A 25137-nucleotide genomic window follows, 5' to 3' on the forward strand; every position below is an offset into this window, starting at 1 on the left:
AGTTATGCAGTTGTCCAGAGATACCGTAAGATTTAAGTTTTAGGAGTAGTTTGTCATGTACCACTAAATCAAAGGCTTTACAGAAGTCTATGTAGATTGCGTCTATTGCTTTGCCCTGATCGAGTTGTGTAGTCCATATGTTTTTGCTTCAGTCAGTTAGTTTCACAGTTATTATGAAACACAAATAATGCCCAAGTAAGGTGGGAAGCTATCACGGGCAACAGTTCAGCGGATAAGCCCTCCGTGGAGCCCCACGACTGCAACAGAAAACAAACCTGCCCGCTTGGCCGGTTCAACTCCGGGGATCGCTTCCAACTGACCCCGCCCCTGCAGTGGTTGCTCAGGCTTGTGCGCCGTCGTTAAAGGGCGTGGCCACGAGGAGGGGACGGGAGTTAGACGGTTAAGTCCCGCCTCTGGTTGCCACTCTCCGCTGGGAGTGGGATGGAGACGATGGCGCCTGCGCCTGGAGTCGTCGTGGCAAACGCGTCGGAAGTTCCCGAGCCAACCTTAGCCAAGAGGCCCGAGAAGTCCGATGGTTGTGCGGGGACCATGAAATTGACTCGTAAGGCGGTTCTGTCTCGAGCGAAAGCTACGAGCCTTGCGGGAGTCCGCAAGCTCAATTGCTGGTGAGGAGGAGGAGGTGGCCTTTTATATTAACTGCACGGCCCTTGGCCGTGGTGGTTGGGATGCTGGTCGCTGTAGTTTCAGCAAGGAAGCTTTTGTTTGCTCCGTTGTCTTCGCAATGGGCACCGAAAAGTCGAGATTGTTTACCGAAAGGTCTAGTGGTGAGAAAAGTGTGCCTTGCACAATTATGCTAAAGGCTTTGCCCAGCAAAAAGTGAATTCCTGAAATCGTTGTAGACTCTCTTCTGATTTCTAAATCCAGAGTGGCTGAAAAACGAAAGAGTTCTTCCCAGTAACGATTAAAACCACTATGTAAAAATATTGATTATTAATAATTGAAATGGGTATTATATCCCAATTCAATATCTTTATTTTGTGTTTTGCAGGATTAAAAATCACACTTCATTATCTGGTCATTCTTTTTTTCCCTCTTTCTCTCCTTTCTACCTTTCAGTTCATAGCCTGTTTTCCTTCACCACTTCTCTTTCCCTTGCATCCGTTGATCAAGTGTGTGGCATAAAAAAAAGACACCAAAACTTGACTTTGGTCCAGGGGGGAGCTATGGCCAAAAAATTTACCTTGGGTTCATTTATCCGTTTTCAAAATGAGTAAAGTTACATTATCCTGAGGTCATCTGGACCTGCCTAGTACTGTATATGGAACAGCCCTAAATATATTCAGAATTTGGCCAAATACAGGCTGATTAATATAAGCTATTATGCTTGACCATCACTCAGCTGTTCCTCTTTGAGTTCCATGGTTGCATATTTGTGATGAAACGCAGTTTTTACTGTTCAGGAAAAGGCTACTTGAAGTCGTATTTTTGTCCTAATTATCTTCCTGATGTCTGCAGACTGTTTATAAGACTTTTTTGGCTTCTTCCTGATGGTTTTATTTTAAATTTACATACTTTTCTTTTTGAAATTAGATAACATACATGTCTTATTACTATATCTCTCTGTATTTTTCTTTTCCTTCTTTTTCTCAACAATAGCAGTTCTTTCACTTCCTTCCAAAAATATTTTGAAGTTATCATCCAAAAATACCCTTCACTTATCTGCACCTGTCTGTTTTGTTTTCTTCAGTCTGAAATGCCTTACATTCCAAATTGTTACATACATTGTAAAATCAGTCAGAATAGAGACTTCTGCTTTCATTCATTCAAATTATAGATTTTCTGGGGATAAAGACTAGAGTGACTGCTCTGCTGTGATTACAGCACTGTTGTCTATAGGTCCTGTTTCTGTTTAACGTCTTTCCAGAAATGTAGGGTTCCCCATGAAATATTGGAATTGCTCTCTCCCATTATCATACACGTACTTGTTGGCCTAGCTACAGTATGGTTACGGATAGTTTGATTTGCACATAGATAGGAATTCTTTTACAGAATTGGAAATTTCAAAAGAAATTTGCATGGAGTAGTATTTGTGCACATATAAGCATAGGCATATTTGCAGAGAAGTCAGCAAAATGTATATAGTAAGCCATAAGTAGGCCTGCTCACTACAAACACAAAGGGCATTTATAGGGGGTTCTAATTGTTACTCCATGTATGGCTTTCCGTAGTGTGAATATCGCTTTAATTAATATACTATTTTATACATGTCTTTTAAATATGTTCTTCTTTTTTAGGGGAAGCCGTATTTCAGATGTAAGTATCATTTCTAAGTTTCTAATATGTAAGAAATGAAAATAATAGTTGGTGTATTGGTTCTCTCTCATAATCTGTTCCCAGTAGAGGATTGTGAATGGTTGTTAGCTATTTTCTGACTTGAGTGAAATCAAAAGATACTAAATCCAGAGAAAAAGCAAAGACTCAGTAGGTTCTTTGCCTCTTTCTCTTTGGAAAAGTAGATATTAGAGAGCCGAGGAGCTGGCAGTAGTGTAATTTTGAGCCACCTTTAGCTACAAGTACCTCATGCTGAAAGTGCCAGTGAGATAGGGGATTGACTCATCATTTGGAGATGTTATATCACCAATTTACCTTGCTTGATTGACAGTTTCAACAGACTTTCAGTTGCACTGTATATCTGAACTGTCATTCAGGAAAACACAAGTCATAATGTATGTTTGGAATGGGTTCAAGCCCTAGCATATCAAGGTTAAAAAAAATCTGCTTTTATATTCCAGAGCATTTTCTTAACCTTAGCAGCTTTAAGATGCGTTGACTTCAATTCTCAGGAGACCTCAGCCTTCCTCAGCTGATTGGAGAATTCTAGGAGTTGAAATCCACTCATCTTAAAGTTACCAAGGTTGAGAAATGTTATTCTAAATAATACCATTTTTAAATTCTGGAAAATAGCACCCAGTAATAATGTAGGTTTCTTTGAAATAGAAAAACTATAAATTCAACTGATCTCTTTAGATATTTGGATTCAGTGCATTTTGGTTTCAATTGACATAAGAATCTATTGTAATATGGAGCTTCTGTTACAGATGCTTAAATACAGTATTTCTAATTTATCGATTACATATATTTGTTCCTTTTCCTTGCAAGGTGGATTTTTTGTTAATATTTTGTTTTGTTTTCTTTTTAATCATCTAGATATCAATCTGCCATGAGCTTCCTAATGTTGAGGTGGTTACATTCAGGTATGTGTGAGAATGGTGGTTGACTAAATAAAAGCCAAGGAAAATCAGTGGTTTTTCTTTCAACATGGAACCTGAAAAGAAATCCTTGCTACCTCTTAAGCATTCAGGCATTGTGCATTTTTAATCATTGTGTCTTATAGAATAGAATAGAATAGAATAGAATAGAATTATTTATTGGCCGAGTGTGATTGGACACACAAGGAATTTGTCTTGAATTTTTAAGTTTAGCAAAAATTTCAAACTTCTTTCTATATATAATTGTTCAGTAAAATTCATATAGTGGTATTATTTTATTTTTGGATCATGCCTGTATAGTCTCATGTTTCTACATTATGTGCCCAACCTACTCCTTCAGCTATACTATACCCTCTTTTCTATGCTTTAAATTATTGTTATTTTTATTTAATAACACCAGATCACAAGTAAATTACAGCTCTTCATTTTCTTATCTTCATTTTTAAGTGCTTTGGTTTTATTGTATTGCGAACAGTTGCTGGGGTGCATCCAGTTTCGTTGTACTTGTACAATGACAATAAAGTTCTTCTTCTTCATTTCATTAACAAATTAACAATCCATCATTCAAATAATTCTTGAACACCCTGTTTATCTCTTTTCATATTTGTTGTCTATGTGTGTATGTACGTATCGTGTCAGGAATTTATTTTTGACCCCTGATCTCTCTGTACTTCATAAGTGCATATTATCATAGCTCTGTACTTGGATCCAGACTTATCTTCTTTTACTTTCTTTTTATTCAATGCATTTTAGTTACTGAGCCAATCTCTTTGTCTAGGTTCAGTAATAATAGCACTCAAGACTTGTACTCTCTTAGGAATTGAGTAATTTTGAATATCAGTGTGTGCAGTCCAGTGGTAATTCTGGTTTAAAATGTTGAAAATATAATGGATAATGTAAATGTAATGATCTAGCTATTTTTCTTTGTCCTCTTATTGTTCATGTTTTCAGATGTTCTATAGAATCATAAGAAAGGGCACAAACACATGTTTATCCAGCTGACCCAGGATTTTATGTTGCACAAAGAATTGTAGTTGTTAATGCTGGCCTTGTTTTCTTCTCTAGTGCAAATAATATCTACAGTCTGGAACCTTTTAACCAGTGCGAGAAGCTAACTGAGCTTTACCTCAGGAGAAACTGTATATCAAGCCTCCATGAGCTGTTCCACTTGAAAAAACTGCCCCGCCTGAGAATCCTCTGGATGTCTGAGAATCCCTGCTGTGGCTCTGATCTCCACCGCTACAGAATGACAGTTCTGCGTAACCTTCCTAGTCTCCACAAGCTGGACAATAAGAGTGTGTATAGCAGCACATTTCTTGGTGGTAGTGTGTGAGATGCTTAAGAATTGTGTAGCAAAATGAGATTTAACTTTGAATTAATATTTCTTTGAACTAATGATGGGAGGGTATTAATTTATTGTTTCATATGAAAACAACTTCTTGCCAAGAACAATTAGATATCTCTTTAATACCCTGGTGGGCAACCTTTGAGCAGTATGCAGTCTTCCCCAGCGTACCATCTGTAGCCCTCAGAGAAAATTAGGCTATTTTTTTTTCAGTCTTTCCTGTGGGGGAGTTTTGGACTAGGACAAAATGAACTCCACGGAGCTCACATTATATGGAGCTAAGAGTATTAATGTTATTTCACATAGCTTACAATTAAGCCCATGCTATTCTTTCCTTGTGTAAATAAATATTTGCTGTTGAAATGCATATTTAAACTTCAGAATTTTTTTTAAAAAATTGCCAACAAATTCTGGCTTCTCATACTTTATTCCTTCTCTAGTTTTATAAAATTTGGGACCCGTTTATTAATGGAAAAGTATTTTTGATAAATGCATTCTTTAATATATTCTTAGATTCAAATATGAAAAAATCCGTTAATTTCTACAGTTATCAATTCACAAAATTAACTATGTTGGAAGAATAGTATATAGCGAAAGGTTTTATAATTAAAGGAGCCTTCTTGTACTAATAAATACATCAAATATATTGACTGTATCAAACATACTATAGGCTTCAATTTAATATGAAGAGCCCTGATGATGCAGTAGTTAAAGTGCAATAATGCAGGCTAACACTGCCTACAGTCTGGAGTTGATTCTGAGGGGGCTCAAGAGAGTGCTTTAAAACATTATGAGGTACTATATAAGTGCTATTGCTATGACGAATCTGCTTAGAATACCTTTTTTTTAATGTTATTGCTCTAAACTGTTGAGAGTCCTCTAGGATGGGATGGATTCAGTGGTGGGATTCAATTTTTTTTTTACTACTGGTTCTGTGGACGTGGCTTGGTGGGTTGCGGTAGGGGAAGGATACTGTAAAATATCAGAGGTGGTATTTTCCCGTTCTCTGAACTACTCAAAATTTCCGCTGTCAGTTCTCCAGAACTGTTCAGAACCTGCTGAATACCACCTCTGGATGGATTATAAACAGTGTAAGAATAAATAAGTAATACTGCTCCCTCTGGCTTTTGTTTGATTTGTATAGTGGTGACAGAGGAAGAACTGTCACATGCACTAGTAGAAGGAGAAGAGATAACAACACCCCCAGTTAAAACAGATGTAGACAGCTGCTGCCAATACTCTAACACTGAGTCCAGCACGACAGAATGTACAACAGAAAATGAACTCATGAACTTCAGCACTGAACTTGAGGAGACAAAGTGAGGCGAGCTCTGTTATTTGTTGTTAGCATTTATTTTCTGGACTTAATTTATGAAGAATACTTTGTCCAACATGTGGTTCAATCTGGAGAAAAAAACTATTTCTCACTTTTGTAAACCAATAAATTGGAATATGAGAAGGGATTCCATGATTTTTAAGTATGCAGAAACATGTAATTTTTGGTGCATCTATATGTCCCTCTTTAAATATAGTGCTTTGCAAGTTACTTGTTAATAGAACCTTGCATTAAAGTCATTCTTTTATTTATGTTCCTCCTGTACAGTAAAATCCGTGAGCAGCTTGGTATGAAGCCTGTTGCTCCAAAAGATACATTTTCAGCCAAAGAAGTAGGTGGTAACCAGACAAAATGGGTGAGTATAAGAGTCTTCACCATCCCCAAAATCCATAGTTCTGTGTATTTTGGATCATATGATGTATTTGTCTTGCACTGAACAATTGTATAAAATCCAGGTAATAATCAGCTTAGCTTAGCTGTATTGTTACAATGAAAAAATTGAAAAGAAAGCAACAGAAAACAAATGTAAAGAAGCTGAAGAAACAGTGACCATCTAGTTAGCTGTTACAAGACAACTCATTACAAACAATGGTATTGCAAAGTAGCAACAATAATGCATTGGAATATCTACAAGAAACACCAGTTGCCTACAAGCAAGAACTGGTGGGAACTTTGAAGAAGTAATAGAAAATGAAGGAACTAAAGTGCTTTGGGATAGACAAGCACCTGCCACATAACACCCCAGGTTTAACAATTGTCAAAAAGAAAGTAAAAAAAATATGGATAGTGAATTTCGCAATACCTGGAGGCAGCCAAATAGAAGAGAAAGGACTGGAAGAAATAACAAAATACAAGGACCTGCAAATACAGGGAGAATGATTGTGACAAAAGAAAGCAAAGATAGTATCCGTTGTAATAAAATGCCTTGGGTACAATCCCAAAGCATCTGGAGCACCACATGAATACCATCGACATTGATAAAATCTTCACCGTCATATACATCAAGTTATCATCATTATGGGTGATTGCAGTCAGACAGATGTTTAGACTGGTTTTGGCATTTTTATCCACCTATTGAGTCGTTCCCAAAGACATGAGATAGAGATGTTATTTGATGGTGTTAAAATTATTATTGCAGGATGTAAGACGTTCCAAGTAAACTTCCCCTTTGCAATTGACTGATGGTGATGATGTCAATAATGGTGTTCAAGTGATACTCAAGATTTTGTTTGGAATTGCACCCTATTACTGTCGGTACCTTGTTTGCTTTCCTTTGCCACAGTTGTTCCAATTGTATTGTGCTGTTAATAAATCTATCTTCTGTGAAATTCAATTCTATTCAAAGAATAATTTGCTTGAATATGTGAGAACAGATTGGAGAAAAACAATGAGGTACAGGTAGTCCTTGACTTTGAACGGTCTCTAAACAAATGGTTGTAAGTTACAATAGTGCTGAAAAAGGTTATTTACAAATTGTTTTTCATATGACTGTTCCAGCATCCCCCTGGTCACGTGATCAACATTCGGATGCTTAGCATCTGGTTCATATTTATGACAGTTGCAATGTCCCAGAGTCATATGATCAACTTTTGCGACCTCCTGACAAGCTAAGTCAATTGGGAAGCCATATTCACTTAGCAACCATGTTACTAACTTAACAATTGCAATGATTCACTTAACAACTATGGCAAGAATGATCACAGAATGGGAAAAAAGCTCACTTCACTTTAGGAACAGAAATTTTAGGCTCAATTGTGGTCATATGTCGAGGACTACCCATAGTAATAATAATAGGACTAGGCTGCTTCTGCACAGTAATTAATTCTATGATCTGCTCTGATTTTTGTTTTTTGTCGCCTTGACAGAATATCCTCAGTGCCATCATGTTACTTCTAGAAGAGCTGGATTCAGAGGGTTTAGAAGTCGTCCATCAAACAGTTGGACACAAACTCCAAGCCTTGCAGAGAAAGGAACTTCATGAGGATCGATAGCACATCCAAGGAACTGTTTGTGGATCAGCAAAATTTATTTCACCAGTCCTACTAGCATCCGTTGTGTGTTGTTGGACTTTCCGTGAGAATGGAGGATTTTGTACAGAAAAAAAGCAAGCACATCTTGTGTTTCATGTACTTAGAATCATGTTCTACAGTAATTTTTTCATCTACAATTTATGTGCCTACATTTTACAATTATTCCACCTTCCACAATGGCTGGCAGCAGAGATCGCAATAAGCACATATAGATTACGTCTATTTGTAGACAAAAAATTCTTATCATTTGGAAGAGGATGTACTTCATCTCTTGCTAGTGCCTTCCTGCTGGAAGAATCATGCCTAGACTTGTTTACTCATGCCTTTGTCAGACCAACCTGTGATACATCTGACTTGGTTAGCCTGCTGGCCTTCCCTAATATCCCAATATTGGAGCAAGTCTAAGCTTCATATCGTCATGTCTCTTCCTTTTCCTCCTCCATTAGCGTTTGACAATCCTAGCCTCAGAACCAGAATTTCATAAAAAGTTAAAATTCATAAAACGAAAATCATTGAATGTTTAAATTAAAAGCTTGAAGCCAAGTCTTTGCTGTCATCATTCCACCTCTGTTAAGTAGCTTGAAATTTATGAAGAAAAGTATCACTTGCAATATAGTTCCACTTACATTACATTTACGTCTTACAAATCTGAAGGTTTCCTTCAGTCCATGAAGTCTTCTAAAAAATAAAAGCTTCATGGAGGGGAGGAGGTACAATATCAATGTGATTATATAAGGAAGCAGCATCAGACTCTGCTGAGCAAAATCCAGTGCAGTATTATTTGAGATACCGGATCCTTTAGCCTCTCTAGTCTGTCAAGCTACTTCTAGTGCAGGAACACCACTAGGCTATGAAATAGGTAAAAATTTCCTTCCATGAACATTGTTTGTCTAATGACTTGTGCTTAAAAATTGCATACCTTTTTGCTGATTATGGAACACTGATCCAGATCAGCATTTATCTCAGTATGGATAGGATTATCTGGTCGTAACTAGCTTGGTTTGCAGCAGGTTCCCATTTGTGACATGGGATTTCTTGTTTCTGCTAAAACAACATTTCTCCGCCAATGTTACCACACATATGAAAATCAATTTCTTTCCTATGCATTATACAGAAGATAACAATGGCTGTATTGGGAAAAATACCGTAATAAAATGTAATAGGAACAGGGTGTATGACAGAAACAGTGTATTGATAGATGGCAGCATGAACAGCAGAAAACTCAGATTGTTTCAGAACATGAGAGGTTTGTATTCCACACATTGTGTCCTAAAACTGCTAAAGGCGTTTTTGCCAATGTGTTTAACCTACTAAGAATGTTGGAAAATTTATGATGTTTTGCTGTTTTATCACAGCACATTCTTTCCTTGTCTTGAGCTACTTATTCTTACACAAGCCCAGCAAAGAAATCTAACTTAATTCAGCTGGCTAGTTGCCCAGTACAGAAGTCTCTTGAACTATGCAGTGATTTTTTTCTAATTAAAGAAATTATGGTATTCAAGTTCCTAGACTATCTTCATGAATGCAAGCCTGAATAAACAATGATAATTCCCCCCCTCCCCCCAAAAAAAAAATTAAAACGGATAGCACTTGTATAGATAAGCAGTAAAACCCTCAAAGCAGCTGAGCTGAATTTTCTAAACTGGAACTGCCTCAATGTGGATCTCTTTACTAACATCACTGCTTTTCATGATGATCTTGTTGATTTATTTGTAAATCAACTAAAGAGAAAATTGTTAACTTTTGACATGAACTCTTTATTTGTTGCTTAGTGAAGTTGTCTTTATTCGCTATAGCATGAGCAACTGAACCAACCAGCTTTTTTTTAACATGGTAAGAAAAGTGCTTCAACACTAGCTTGCCCAACAACTTTGCTGTAATCTTAACAGAAATTCTGCTCTATTCTTTATACCCAGGTCCCTAAGAGGTGCACTATAGTCTCAAGTATATTCTCTCTCTTTTTCCCCTTTGCCCCCTTCCCCAAATCTACTATACTTTAATTCAAATTCTCATAATTTCTTAATTCTCCATGTAACAAAAGTTTTACACCTAACAATCAGGTATGTCATGAGGATTGGCACCTATCTTACTGAAGATGATTTGAGATGTAAGAGGTTATGTTAGTGCATGCCAGTGTCATATTAACATATGTCACAGCATGTGCATACTTTACATTTTCAACTAGAAGGATCAGATTGCAGTAATGGAAAACACCAATTTTAAAATAACAGAAATGTAGACAATTTCCAGTTAAATCAAATAATTGAATTTTGAACAAAGGCAGCATCTTAAATTCTAATGTCTCTTAATATGAAAATGTATACACTAACTTATATAGCTATAAGTTATCCTGCCTTCTGTCTTTTATTCAACACTACTTAGCAAGGATATTTCAGAGAACATTCATGTATGAATACAATCATGTATGGATTTAAAAACTGGTTAGCATATTACAACTTGCAGATCTGAGGCTAGTCTCCAACAAAAAACAATTTGAGCATATACACAGTTGATTCAGTGCGTGTTTTAATATCTCTACAGGACAGAAAGCAATGCCATGGACAAACAGGCAATACAGGGCACTGGATTCACAGAAATGCACCAGAAAGGTACAGACACAACACAGTCAAGAGCTGTGCCATCATCACAGACCAGCCAGGATAGTGAATTAAACACATAAGCCAGACAGAATGAAGAAAGGTATTCTGAGGAAAATGATGGCATACCAGAAACTCCCCCTGAGCACTCAGAAATGCTACCTTTCCCTGGTCAGCATGAACTACCTTGAAGGAGGGATGGGAAGAAAGACCTCTGTTACTGTTTGCTGCTCTATTGCAAGCAAGTTCCTTCTGCCAAGATAGATCTTTGCTGTTTGTCAATAGTGATGGCAACAGGAATTCTTGGTTGTTTTAGAGAATGTTCCCAAGGAGACATTTTGGGAAACGATTTTCTCCAAATTACAGGAAGGCCCTTTCTGAAAACTTGCATTCTTCATGGCACCGGGACAATAAGCACCTAGAGGTAGCACACCCTCCATTGGTAAGCAGTACATAATTCTAAGTAGTGTAGGAATGTTTTAAAAACTCTGTGAAATAGGAACACATTCTGTCCGGTATTACACCCTCTACTTCAAGGGGCAACAAAGAGGCTTGAGGAAGGATAAGTGAACCCATCCATGCTCCTCAGTGAGCAAGAAAGAACCTGTCGGGGCATGGAGTAATTCTGCAACAAAGGCAGGCTGTCTTCTGGCCTCACTCTTGTCGGCTTACAGTGGCATCAGCTTCGCACTTGAAAGGCATGAGAAGGCCAGAAAGGGAGAGAACTACATAGAATTGATCAGAGACATGGCTAAGGGAAGACTAGCTAGAATCCCTTCTCAATGCTGAGTGTACGCCGAGTGACGTGCTCCATCTTTCCAGACACATATTCAGTTAGACTAATCTGGTAGTGGGCCAGCATCTTCAGCATAAGGCGTAAATTCAGCCACCACTGCTCCTTAGGAAGCCTGTGTCTGCAGAAAAACAAACTCTGAATGAATACCAGTCTGGCATAGGTACAAAGCAGCTCTAAATATAGGCATGCCATGCCTCTCTAACAAACAATCTCAGAATATCTAAGTCATGGGCATAGCTACCAGTTAGACCTGTACATTCCTTCAGGCTGAAGAGAAAAGTAAATATATAATAGTCAAGAAGTACCACAGCTCACTTTTAGATTCAATATACGTAGTACGATTCTGAGAAGATCTTTAAATGGAATAATGTATCATGTCTACATCAGCAGACAGAAAGAAAATTGACCAATGAATGAACAAATTATCTGACATTCTATATGCCATACTTTCAAACATCAGTGATCCTTCAACAGAATTTTGCTGATACTCCACCAATATACTTACTCAAAATCTGTGACCTTTTTAAGCTCTGTCACAGGACTAAAGGACACAGTCTTCCTACGTAGGCCAATGACACAAGCAGATTCTGCAGAATTGGCAAATACTCGGCCTAGAGAAACAGAATATTTTTACTTTTAATGCAAGAAAATAATCTCATCACATAAATACCTTAGTTTTACATGAGGTATCTGGATATGTAATTCTGGATATTGCAACAACTACCATATGATTGAAATTTTCCTAAACCATTGCACTAATTTCAAGGAAAATAATTATATTATTTACCCATTCAAAACCAGCTTCATGATAATCATTCTGATAAGAATGATAAATCAATAGCTTTGTTTGAGAGCAAGTATTTCCACAAAATAGTTTTCAAGGTGATTAGCCCTATACAAAACAGAAATTACAGGCAGAAATAGGCAGTAAGGACAAAGCAAGAAACTGTAAATGCTGAAATATATCAACCTATATATGCCATAAATTTGGATGTACTTCAAGTCGACTTCATAGAAGAATATTGTAAATGATAGAATTCAAGTTTTGATTAAGTTCCTCATTCCCTTAATTGGAAGACACTGGAAATCTCTCTTAGCAAGTAGATCGCCAAGAATCAGAGCAACCAACCACAGATAAGGTGCCTCATAAGTTGCCACAGTAACACATCCCCTAAACCAGGGGTAGGGAAACTTGACTCTGGTTTTTCAGTTGTGGGGGAAATCAATTTTTGACTTGAATGGGACTGTTTAATATACAAATGTAGGAGTCCACAACTGAAAAACCAGTAGGCCAGGGATGGGGAACCTTTTATGGCTCACTCAGGAATTCTGGGAGTCCATAAGTGATAAAAGAGCCAAGTTTCCCTTGGGAGCATGCTATTTGTTGCATATTGTTTCACCTCCTTCTGCCAATAGGCTCTGAGCATCTTCTGTTGTTACAGGATGCAATGGCATCAATATCTTCTATAACTGAGATGATAATTATGACCCACCTTTGCGGTACACTTCCTTCAACTTTTCTGACATCCACAGAACAGCTTTTACACCCAGCTTGGTACCATAGTTGCGGTCAAAGGGGGTTGGAGCACCTCCCTAGAGATAGGAAAGTGAAAGTAGAGCCAAAAAAACAGCTATGCCAATCCTGTTGTAGGAAGAAGCTGAGTTGATGTATAGTTGGCTGGAACCATTTAACCCAGAAGCCTTTTTGCAAATATATTCTACAAAAATGGGAAATGGTTAAAAGCAGCAAGGAGTAGGCAGGTGCAAGATGGTAAATATCTATTAATTCTACAGCCCTGAACTGAGGAAACTCTTACCAAATATGTATTTTCTTGATGACAATGGACACCGATTGTTAATAAATTGTGGTGGGCCTGGGATGAGGAGAGTATGGCTCTCCTGATCCTGCTTGATCTCACAGTAGCCTTCAGTGCCATGAATCATGGTATCGTTCGGGATTGCCCAGGAAGGCCTCAGAGGGGGTTACAGTTTCAGTTGTTCTCCTCCTCCTTCTTGAGTAGGTGGTTCCATTTGATAATTGCAGATGGAACAAGAGATGTTTAATAACTATGGGTTATATTGCATTTCTAACGTCATCTTATACTGTAAATATCAGTATAAGCCTCTCATATTTATTTTTACTGGAATGGCAGGTAAGCATTAATAAATACATAAGGACTTCTTTATCAAATAATGTCTGCAGTTACTCCCTCCCCTACACATTTTAAATCAGTTACTCTATGCCTCCTCAAAATGCTAATGCAATCTCATGAACTTCGGCTCAACATACCTGTTGGAGGTGGCCTAAAACATTGATTCTGCAATCAAATATTCCTTTCCCCTCTGAGGAGTATAAGTTGTACAGAAACTCAGTGGTGTAATGTTCATGGCATTTCTCATTGCTAAAAAAAAAGGAAGACAATGTAAGCAAGTACAATTGCATCGCTTGCAAAAAAAAAAAGGCAATGTAGAAAATAATTAAAGATGTTAACTTCTGAATACTAAATTTGACTGTAGCAAGTTTAGTGTATTTTTGGCTCTTTTAGTGTATCCATGAATCTTTCTGCTTTTTTAATTCATAAGAAAGATCTCTGATGCATGTTTCCCCATTCCTAAACAAGAAAATGCAGGGCTTTTCTTTGAAAATGATACTGAATACATGGAACATCAGCAGAATTATTAATTCTTAACTTTCTGAAGACAAGTAAGTTTTCATCTCATTGCTTGTTTTGTATTTTTTATTACTTGCTTTATGCTGAACTTTTTCTTTTTCTCTTGGGATATACACGTAGTATATGTTACAATATTTAAAACTGAAATTCGTATGAATGTCAGGGGAAGCAAAGATTTTTAAAAAGAGCCACTTACGAACCACAAAATATAAAAAATTAATCATTATTTTAAAAAATTACCCCATCAACAATATACAAGGAACTGGCCAATGGCATCCTCCAATTTGATATTGTTCAGCTTTACTGGCCTGCAAACAACATTATCTTTACCAAGTATATGAGGGGAATTTTAATACAGCACATTTTCAGGATATCAGAAAGGGAGGGATAACAGCGAGCCTTTATTTAGCAACCACAATTGGGACTAGCAACTCTGTTATTAAGTGGCTGCTAAGTGGAAATTCATCTGACCACACTGTGCTTATGACTTTACTACAGTTTTCATTTCCCCCCCATTCCTCCACCCTTTGGAATGGGAAATGCACATGAAAAGTACACAGGGCAAACAGCTAGTATTTCCATTGTGTGTGGGCAAAGTTAATTGCTGTTATTTTTTCGGAACCTGTTGTAACTTCAAACAGTTGCTGAATGTGGCAGTGGGTAAGCCAGGTCCACTTGTATATTATTAATAAAGCAAACCACCAGGGGTGGGATTCAAATTTTTTTTTTTTTTAAGAACAAGTTTTATTGATTTTTAAAGACAAACAAAACATAACACATAGAGGTATAAAACCTCCTTTTCAAGAACTACCCATAAACTTCAACAAGACAAACAAAGCATTATTCTTTAAAGCATGGTTCCACATTATCACACTTAAAGCAAAACATTGGAGAAAAAAAAACCTCCTTAGTTATCATTTATACATATCTTTTCCCAATTTCTCTCCCTTTAATTTCATTTCTCCGAGATTTTATTAATTTAGAATCAAACATAGATAATCTACACACTAAACATAAAACATAAAACTTCTTTTGAAAAGTGACTTGGCCCCAGGTTACATCTTTTTGACAGACCTAAATCAAATTCATACCCACCTTATATACCCTTCATATCTTATTAACCATTTTGTATTTTCTATATAACTTCTCCCATCTTTTCACTCTCTAAATTATATTTTATTTATTTCATCTTATTTCAAAGTCATTATACTTATGTCTTTTGTCCGTTCTTTACCAAACATCTATGTATCTCTTCCCTTTAACAAAAAATTTCCCCTGTAATCGCTTTTGAAGTATGACGCCTTCTCCTAAAATAAAGCTTAAAATAATACATAATTTCCATCCTGATTCTGCTTAGTGCCTTCTACATATTAAATCTTAAAATAAAAGAATAATAAACTTATAGTATAATTAAATATATAATTTCTATTCTAATTCTAATTCTGATAAGTACATTGTTTTAGAATAGAAAAAATAAAATACTAAAGTTACAGTAATATTAAAACACTAACAAATTAAACTTTAACTAAGCATTAATCATTTAACAAGTCTCCTAATATTTAATCAAATATCAACATCCATCATTATTAAACATTAATATTTCATTAAATATTCCAATAAACTGTTCCAAATACAAATACTACAATACTATCTTATGCACTCTTGCAGAATCTTCTTTAATTATAAGCTATCTATCATCCTTCATCTCTAAAAAAAAACGTTTTTTAAAAAAATCTTGTCCTAACCCGTGGCTTTTTTTTTCTTTTTCCCTCCCTTTCTTCTCCAATCTGGTCTTTTTGCCCCCTCCTCTCCTCTCTCCCTTTTTAAGTTTCCCTCTCTGTTGTAATTCTCTTTTCAATTGCTTTCTAACATTGTACCTTCTTTTCATCCTATTTTTCTTTTTCTTGGTTGTTTTATTAAATCTTAAATTCTCCTTTTCCCTTCCTCCCTTCCCATTTTCTTTCTTAATCAAACTTTTTAGTCCATTAAAGATGGCTTCTTCCTTTTCTTCTTCTTCTTCTCCTTCTCCTTCCTCCAGTGTTTGCTGGTACATAGAAACCGCCATTTCTAAAAAATGGAAGGCGGGATTCAAATTTTTAACAACTGGTTCTGTGGGCATGACTTAGGTGGTGGGTGTGGCTTGGTGGTCATGTGACTGGGTGGACATGGCTTGGTGGTCATGTTATTGGCTGGGTGTGGCCAACTCAATATCACTCACATTGAGGCACGCATCTCCTCGCCTGGCCTCTCATGACTGTGGGATGCTGCAACAGTCATAAGTGTGAAAAATGGTCGTAAGTCACTTTTTTCAATGCCATTGTAACTTTGAATGGTCACTCCACACAAGCAATGTACCAGCAAAGGAGGGGAAAAAACTCCAGAGAAGTTCCAGAGACAGGAAGTCTAGTCCTGCCAAGAATGTAATAAGGGTTAACGGAGAGGCAGTTTCTGTAAGTAACCCCAGAATGTTTCCTTCCTACCTTCCTTACAGGATTAGGCCAGTAATTTCTTCTAACAACCGGTTCTCCAAACTGTTTAGAATGTTAACAACCAGTTCTAGCGAATAGGTGCAAACTGGTAGAATCCCACCCCTGCAAATAAATCACTGAATAACAGCAGTGCAATCTGCATTAGCTTTTGCACTTGAGAAATTCTTTTTTCTCTGCAGCCTACTAGATGCTTACCGATCAAAGCCAATTTCTCAGGTTTGAAAATTATTAATTTCTCTACAACACTTCAGAGGCTACAATGACTTCTGTTCTGTTGAATCATTGTTCAGTTATGATTCAACAAAAAGGAAGTCATTCTACACGGCACTCACTCCCTTCACATAGCTCTTGACTTACAATACATTTAAAAAGGTACAAAGTTCCCACTCTTTCATATTGCAATAGGAATGTGCATCTTCTTTGACAATTCAAAGGACAATATGTCCTTGTTAAAATATTTCTATGACTTACCGGAGTACCAGACCTCTCTGAATGTCTGTTTTCATTTTGTCAGTCAAATGTTCAACATTCGCCTGGCAAGATAAAAATTACAATAGTTTTTATTGGAACATTTTTCTGCTGATAAGAGTAAAATAAGTTATTTAGACAAAAGGAGGAGGAAATGACATTTCTGAGCTACATAGAACAAGATTAGATAATAAATGCTTTGTTCATGTTGGACACAATGACTAGTTATCAGTGCAACAATTATCTTAACAAGTATAGATCTGCCAAAAAAGTTAAAGAGAAATTTAAGAAACTCAGATCCTGTTTGTATTTTTGTTCTAAGAATCCAGGAACCTCATCTCTCATCTATCACTAAGAACATAAACTACAGTGGCAACTATGGAATTCTTAACTAAATAAATCTAGATCCAATGTTTTCAGGCTTACGTGGCCCTAGTTCAGAACAAATGATGAAATAATCAAAATGATAGAAGCGCTGACCCGTGGATCATATCTTGTTTTTCTATACAATTACTAACTCTAATCACAGATTTATCACAAAAAACAATATAGTTTCACCCATATTTAACTATCATCTAGGGGTATAAAATGCCTCATAGGCTTAAATAATATAAATTCCATTGATTTTAATCACAGATTTTAATGGCCATGTTGCCATGTTGATGCTAAATTAGTATTTTCATGTATGTGTCAACTAATAGGGGTAGACACAATCATTTAACAGTCAGTTTAGGCAAGGCATTAAAAAACTAGAGAACAAATTTAAGTAGCCTGTTTCTTCTCATAGAATGCAATTAACATTGTATAGCTGGCACCCATTTCATGGTAGGGGCCTGGTGCTATGATCTGGAGTCACTGTACACATATCTCAGTACATACTATTCATATAGTACAGTTGGTAATCTTTTGCAGTAGGAGTCACATTGTGGAATTATTTTCCCCAACTTTTCAATTTCCAAGATCCAGAGAGATATTACCAGACTGGGGACATATTTTTTTTTTACCTTTTCCTTTTAACTGTGAGAGTGGTTGAAATAAGTGTAAAACAAGAACATTTAAACCTTGCACAGGTTTAATCTTCCTGTATTCCCAGGATTTTCCTGTATTACAGTTTTATTTTATTGGGAAAATGCACATTATACTGCCAAATATGTACTGCTGAGCATCAGAAACTACATAGTGGGAATTGCAACATGCGAAGGGAGGGAAGAGCATATAGTTCATAAGCAGAACAACCTGACATATGATATTCTACATTTGCACATAATGATATCTACACAATATACAGAAACGTTTCCATGTATTTTCATCACTTTTCATTTTTTTGTAGCAGCACACCTTTAAGTCATGAATGGTGAAAGGGTCTTCATAGATGTAAGCAGCATCTGCTCCCACTGCAATTCCAGTCACGGTCGACAAGTAGCCACAATAACCCCCCATAGTCTCCACAATGAAGACACGCCGTTTGGTACCTGAAGCAGACTGTTTGATGCGGTCACAGCTCTAAATGGCAAGAAATGAAGGGGTGGGAATTACATGTTCAGGTATTAGAAGGCATTAAACAGTGACTGTGATTATAAACTGCAAGTCATGCAACTAAAGTGATACACAATTGCTTAACAAGAGCAAACCTGGCTTAGTTCACAGCACAGCATTCCCAAACTCAACAGAAGAAACTGAGATAGATGGTATCAGTTATCATCACTACCCCCAGAAAATGTGAGGGGGGAAACAGCTTGATCTAACCAGTTATGCTTCCAGTTCTCAAGGATTACCACATCTAATGTAAAGACCCTCATAAAACTCGTAAAACTGGTTCCAACTCGACTTTTGACTATAATGACTTATGGTCATTGAAATTCTTGTCACAATTATGGTTGTAAGTCAAGTGCTACTTGTATGCAGGGTTTTGAAAAACAAAGCCTATCACTCAGTATTCTACAAAGAGAATACAGAGAGCAGAGAAAAAGATACAGAGACATAGAATCACAGTAGGTATGAAATTATAAAAACTGTGTGAACATCACTGAAGAATCCATTGTGTAACGAAAGAAATGTTTCTTGCCAGCTTATCTTATTAGTGTCAGTTCTCCCATGCCTTTTGGACACTGAGACTGAATTCTTTGGCCCAATGCCTGAAATCTGTTTTCTTAAGATACCTTCTCTTATGTTTGGTTAGCCGGTAGTAGTGAGGGGAGTGCAGGATGATTCATAGAACAGCAGCACTGGTGACTCGGGAGTAAGAATACTAATTAACGGCCCCTCCCTCCAGGGAATATAAGCCTGGTTTCAAAGGGTTTTTGCTCTGTAGAAGGCAAAAACGTTCTAAGAAGCTCTAAGGACCCAGCATTATCTATAGAGATACTACTGGCTTATCTGAAGAATTCTGTCAAGGCTTTTCTGAATGGACTAATTGGCTGCAAGCCATCCTTTATCTACAAAGAAGTTTATTTGTAGATTAAAGCTATGAAAGTTTGAGTTACTGGGTTTGTCTGGGTTTGCTCTCTGGGAACCCAGCTTGGTCAGAACATCTTACAGTTATCCAGCAAATACTAAGAATAAGGAAACACTTAACTTCCTTTCCACTTTAACCCACCGTTTCTTCCTCTTATCGAGACTGTGATTGAAACTGTGTATAAAGAAAGTGGCTGTGATTTGAGAATACTTAAAGGTCTCTGAGATGGCGATCAGGCCACTCATAATTAAGCAATTAAAGTTACAAGGGCACTAAAAAAAGTGACTTATGACCATTTTTCACACTTATGACAGTTGCAGTATCCCCATGCTCACATGATCAAAATTCAGACACTTGGCAATTGACTCATGTTTATGATGGTTGCAATGTCCCAGGGATACAGGATCAACTTTTGTGACCTTCTTGACAAACAAGGTTAATGGGGAAACCAGATTCACTTAACAACTGTGTTACTAATTTAACAATGTTAATGATTCACTTAACAATTGTGGCAAAAGTCATAAAATGGGGTAAAACTCACTTAACAACTGTCTCGGTCAACAATAAAATTTTTGGGCCCAATTGTGGTCATAAGTTGATGATTAGCAGTAGATTAAACTTTTCCCTTTTTTCATAAGAGTTAGAATTCAAGATCAAAAGTAATTACAATGGAAGTACTTTCTTCTCACAAGAAATAATTTATTCATGATCATAAAATAGAATAGTTCTTAAGCTAATTGGCTTTAAAGAGGAATTATAGAAACATGCCAGTCAGGTACTTTATAACATTTTTGCTACTTAAACAATTAGTAAATGGTTGTTTTACTGAAGATGAAATATGAATGGGAATACTCCAAATAACTGTACTTTGAATTGTGCAGTCAGGGAGAGAAACGAGCTTCCTGAAAATAGTTATAATTAGCTTATACACTTTTAGGAAAATACTTGAAAATATAATGTATCTGTTGAAAGTTCATAATCAAATGAACGTCTGGGCAGGATGTCTACAAATCAGATTTATGAGTCTCAGTGTTACGCCATGTTCCTCTCCTTTTTTTTGCTCATTTACAGAGAAGAAATGCATTGATGTAAGGATATTTACACAACTCATCTGCCAATCTTCCCTAATTCCCTGGAATTTACAGTTGCAATAACCCCAGCCTCACCTCCATGGCAGCATTGACTGCTGTATCAGATCCCAGGCTGAAATCAGTGCCAGGAACGTTGTTACTGATGGTAGCTGGTATCACACACATGATGATACAAAGCTCATCATACTGCCCACGAGCCTCTACCAACTGTAATACTCCTTCATATGCCTGCAAAAGGGAGAACAAATTGGAAGTCTAAGCCACAGCAGGGAGTCTAAGAACTGGAGGGCAAAGAGTATAGAAGAAAGATTTTGACTTTGATTGAAGTTTTGAATTCTGAGCTTATATTATGCAGAGATTAAATTTGAGAAAATTACAGTTGTTGGTTAAAAAGTAAGAGTGACTGTGTAGAATACTTATTTCACTAATGTTCATTTAGTTATAGGCACACATTCTATCCACACACTATACTAATACTGCAAATATGTCTGTTTAGAAAAACTGTTGGGGTGAAGTGAAGTGAGGTGAAAAGAGATAGTCTTCATTTCATATTGAAATGACTCAACCAGTTTCTCTGTACCTCAAAGCCTCCAATGACCAGCAAGGCCTGTATGTTAAATTTCCGAACATTTTCAGCAATCTTTTCCATGCATGTCTTTGGAAGAGTTCTGGCAAAACAATAATAAAGCAAGTTTTAAACAAAGTTTTTTTTCCAGTTAAAATGTGCATGTGGAAAAGCTATGTTCTGAGATTCTTCAGTTATTAAACACCTATTTATGGAAGCAATTGATACATTGGCATTTTTCTCCACAAGTGAAAGTATGAAAAACAAAATACTGAAACAATTCAATTCCACATCAAAAAAGCAGGTGCAAGATAAGGTTTTGAATTACAAGAACAGCTCAAAAATAAATTAAATAGTGATAGATTATTCAAGGCTTTCATGGAGGCAGGAAAAGGTTATAGAATTTACATAAGGTCAAGGGCTGACCATGTAATTTGCATATCCTCTAACTGTATGGAGAAATGTATTGGTTTTGACAGCACTAACCGTTTGGTCCCCAGCATGGATCCTCCACGGCCCAACCACCCTCCAACATCATGCCAGCACAGCTCTCTGACCTGCAAGAGCAAATAACGAAGTCTGTTGTGATTTGGTCTATCAACCTCAAATAAATCAAGCACCACCAGTTTTCTGCCATACAAACCAGTGGCAGATTAATATTATATTGTATGAGAATTGTTAACAATAATTTTTTTAATCCTTTAAACTGAAATTTTAAAACTCTAAGTGGTGCATTCAGAATTCATAAAGTTCAAAAGGAACATTGATGTCTAATTGTTCTTACATCAGAGAAAGAAGACATTCAAAAGAAAGATTTGCCTAATTGAACAAGACTTACCTGTCCTTTGCTTAAGCCTTCAAAACCATCATTCACCACATACATTGTGTGACCCTGGCAAATCCCAACACGAATAGCTGATCGGACTGCTGCATTCATGCCTGCTGCTGGAGCACCTACATTCAGTATGGCAATGCTGAAATTGCTCTGGTGGAAAGGAAAGACAATTAGCAAGCTATGCAGAATTTGAAGACACTAAAGTGATTGATGAACTTTTAACAGGGATGCGTTTTAAAATAAAAACTGGCTATCTTTCTCAACATTCCTCCAAGTCTTTTCAGGATTGAAGCAGAAGAAGCAACACTGTCTCATATATATCTTCTTCCCCCTTTTCCCACAAAGACCTTTTAAAAATGATAAAGGGAAGGCCATCATATGCCATACAGATCTTGACTTACAACCAGTTGGGACTGGAATTTCAGTCATTGAGTGAAGTGGTTATTAAGCAAGATGCAATATGACTGTTTTGCTCAATAACCACAGTGTGGGTACTTTTGGCTGCAAATGTTAAACCTTCTCCCAGGTCATTAAGCAGACAGATTGAAAGACCTGCCTGATGAAAGATTTTAGTTCCATGTAGAGCTTAAATCCTCCTGGCAGTCCCTTTCGCTCTCAAATGTTCCTGCAGCCAGATGAAGGACTTCAGCTCTCCTCTGTGCACGAATGGAAATTCCTTCATGGGGCTGCAGGAATGGAATTGAAATCTTTAAGATTTCAGCACTGTTCTGCAGCCCACTGAAATGTTTTCTCCTCCCTTTCTCCTTCACTTGCAAACTTTCCCTGCTGTTTTCCCAATTGACTTTCTTGGCAAGGCGGCAAAGAAAATTGCAAGTGTTAATCACACGATAGCGGGGTATTTGTCAATTGGTTGTAAATGTGCACCGATTGCCAAGTGTCCAAAATGTGATCATGTGACCACAGGGAGAGTGGTACAACTTTACAATGGCTGAAAGCCCTCTATGTACCTAATGTACCCTTTTCAAGGCCATCATAGCTTTGAATAGGTATAAGCTGAGGACTATCTGTAGTAACAGTTGTCAGTTCTCTGACTAAATATTGAGTACTACCAAGTGTATTTAATTTAGAAAACAGTTATTTTTACTTTTCTTCCACTTGTGAATTAAATATTTTCTGAAATAAGAATAATGCAAATCTTGAGTCACTGTCATTAGGGAGAGGGTTATTTAAATCTATACACAGAACATAAATATTGCATTTCTATTTACATTTAGCTATGGCTAAGTGTCAGTAACATACATGAGCATTGCCACCAGTCCTCCTATCTCCAAGCACTCAGATAACATGTGGTCTTTTCTTTTCTCACCTTGTTCTGAGCTGGCTTCTGGTGTGCAAGTAGTTTATAAATATTCCAATTGTTTTCAAAGCTTCTGTGAAATAATTTTACAATCATACTGGTTACCATTTGGTTGTATTTTTTCTTTTTATATTAGTAATTTATTTGCTAGAACACTTAAGTAACAAAATAAATAGCTATATAAAAGAAGAAAGATGATGGATAAATAATATAACATCAATGAATAAACAAACAGCATTTATAATTATACAATTTAAAATTCATTTTTATTAATGCATTAATTATATAGAATTGGTTCACTGTATCATCTTAAGAAATAACTGAACATTTCTATAAATGTCTAAATGTGATATTAATATTGATATTCCCACTATTTATCATTGTTCCAAAAATAGTTGCACAATCATGTAAGGAAAAAATGGGAAAAATAAAAATAAGATTTAAAAAAGAGAAAAATCAGTGAAAACATTAAGAAACTGTAATTCTAAATTGTCTCCCAATGTACCAATTATTGCATCAAAATATTTATAAATACTGAAATTGATCCAATTCCTCTCTTTACATACATTATTTTCCCCTTAAAAACTGTATTCAAGGGTATTTGAGTTTGCCTAGTTATGTGATACATGATAAAAAGGGGGCCATTCTTGCTTAAATTTAATCAAACATTTGTTCTGATAGAGACTGTTAACTTTGCTGTTGCAGTATATTCTCCAAAGTTTGGTTTCCAGACTGAAACTGTTAGCAAAATACTTCATTTAGTTGCTGTATTTCATAGTCTGCCCCTCATCAACCTATAACTATTTGGTCATGTTAGTGGCACTCCTGAAAGATATGATTCTAAGATATCTAAAAGGTAACAGGTTTCAGAAGACTAGGCAGCATCTGTCCTAATCTAAATGGTGAGAAAGTATTTATTTCCTAATAATCAAGCTCAGGAATGCTTTTAAATACATCATGGGATAACATAACTGATGAACAGAGTGGTATCTGTGTGAGATGCAAAATTATAAAACATTTATCATGATGTCATGATGCAACTTCAGTTCTCTCTCTGCATTGTGGTGAGAACACTAGTATACCAGAAGTATACAAAATATTGTGTTACAATGTTTGTTTCATTGCTTAATCCCCTCTTCCCTCCCCCCAATATGTGCATGTTTGAATCTGTTCTTGTAATTTCTATGCATTTCAGGTTTTCCTTGAAAATCACTTTCACATCTTTAGTGTGACTTTTCCACCACGTTGCTGAAAAAAAGTACTTAATCTTTTAAGACTATATTTACATAAGCAATACTAAAGAACATTACTTATATTCTCAAAAAATAGGCTCTGATTCTTTCTTCTCAAGACTCCCAGCAAGGGCATTTTAAGAGTATGGAAACAATTACTACCTGATTTTACTCAGTTTACAATGTGTCATTTCCTTAATAAGTTATGTCATTTTTAAAAAATACTCTGGGTGATAATCATCTCAATTTTCAGTCTGATTTAGTTGCTTTAAAGATTTCTTAGTGGAAACAGGAAATGCCACCAGCTTGAAGTTCTTTTCTTGACGTCAAACGCTTACTTGAAAGAGTGACAACAGTATAAGTCAAATCATTCAATTTCTACTGTTTAGTCTCTGATGTGCCTTAAATAACTAAAATAATTCCGAACTCACATAAGAAACCATGTCATCAAACTCTGGAAATACCAATATTTTCAGAAATATACAAACTATTTAGGGAAAAATTACTAGAGATGAAAAGTTCAACCAAATAATCAGTTAGATAAGCACGTTGAAGGCTATGAAATATAGGCCTTTCCTGAAAGAGAAAGGATAAGAATGACCACTGACAACAGGATTCTATGTTGCAAGTAACTTCTTTCCACATGGCATTCATGATGCCAATACAATACTACTTAGC

At 36.4% G+C, this 25137-nt stretch overlaps 2 protein-coding genes across 2 annotated transcripts in view; one reads left to right on the forward strand and one right to left on the reverse strand.

Annotated features, from left to right (window-relative positions):
• The first annotated feature begins 404 nt into the window (after positions 1 to 404).
• On the forward strand, positions 405 to 8484 carry CFAP410 (cilia and flagella associated protein 410). Its single transcript, XM_026701385.2, has 7 exons — positions 405 to 626; positions 2256 to 2274; positions 3169 to 3215; positions 4296 to 4525; positions 5720 to 5894; positions 6179 to 6266; positions 7777 to 8484. The coding sequence occupies exons 1-7, from the start codon at positions 442 to 444 to the stop codon at positions 7900 to 7902; spliced, it is 870 nt and encodes a 289-aa protein (XP_026557170.2). The 5' UTR covers positions 405 to 441; the 3' UTR covers positions 7903 to 8484.
• A 1961-nt stretch (positions 8485 to 10445) lies between these two features.
• PFKL (phosphofructokinase, liver type) overlaps positions 10446 to 25137 on the reverse strand; it is a 39471-nt gene continuing 24779 nt past the window's right edge. The window contains exons 12-22 of the mRNA XM_026701386.2: positions 23237 to 23300; positions 21913 to 22059; positions 21561 to 21631; positions 21090 to 21177; positions 20585 to 20737; positions 18302 to 18466; positions 16967 to 17028; positions 13625 to 13736; positions 12828 to 12927; positions 11840 to 11945; positions 10446 to 11452 (exon numbers count right to left, since the gene is read on the reverse strand). Of these exons, the coding sequence (XP_026557171.1) occupies positions 11305 to 11452; positions 11840 to 11945; positions 12828 to 12927; positions 13625 to 13736; positions 16967 to 17028; positions 18302 to 18466; positions 20585 to 20737; positions 21090 to 21177; positions 21561 to 21631; positions 21913 to 22059; positions 23237 to 23300 (1216 nt within the window). The 3' untranslated portion in view covers positions 10446 to 11304. The remainder of the gene's footprint in view (positions 11453 to 11839; positions 11946 to 12827; positions 12928 to 13624; positions 13737 to 16966; positions 17029 to 18301; positions 18467 to 20584; positions 20738 to 21089; positions 21178 to 21560; positions 21632 to 21912; positions 22060 to 23236; positions 23301 to 25137) is intronic.

The sequence above is a fragment of the Pseudonaja textilis genome, chromosome 4 (genome assembly GCF_049901715.1).
Source record: "Pseudonaja textilis isolate UNSWEBS1 chromosome 4, rPseTex1.2, whole genome shotgun sequence".
Classification (NCBI taxonomy): Eukaryota; Metazoa; Chordata; class Lepidosauria; order Squamata; family Elapidae; genus Pseudonaja; species Pseudonaja textilis.

What these genes read in the sequence shown, in the direction of transcription:
- CFAP410 (XM_026701385.2), top strand. Translation starts at nt 442, where the DNA reads ATGGAGACGATGGCGCCTGCGCCTGGAGTCGTCGTGGCAAACGCGTCG. An exon ending in GTTGAGGTGGTTACATTCAG is followed by an intron (nt 3,216 to 4,295) that starts GTATGTGTGAGA and finishes TTTCTTCTCTAG; the next exon opens with TGCAAATAATATCTACAGTC. An exon ending in ACTGAACTTGAGGAGACAAA is followed by an intron (nt 5,895 to 6,178) that starts GTGAGGCGAGCT and finishes CCTCCTGTACAG; the next exon opens with TAAAATCCGTGAGCAGCTTG.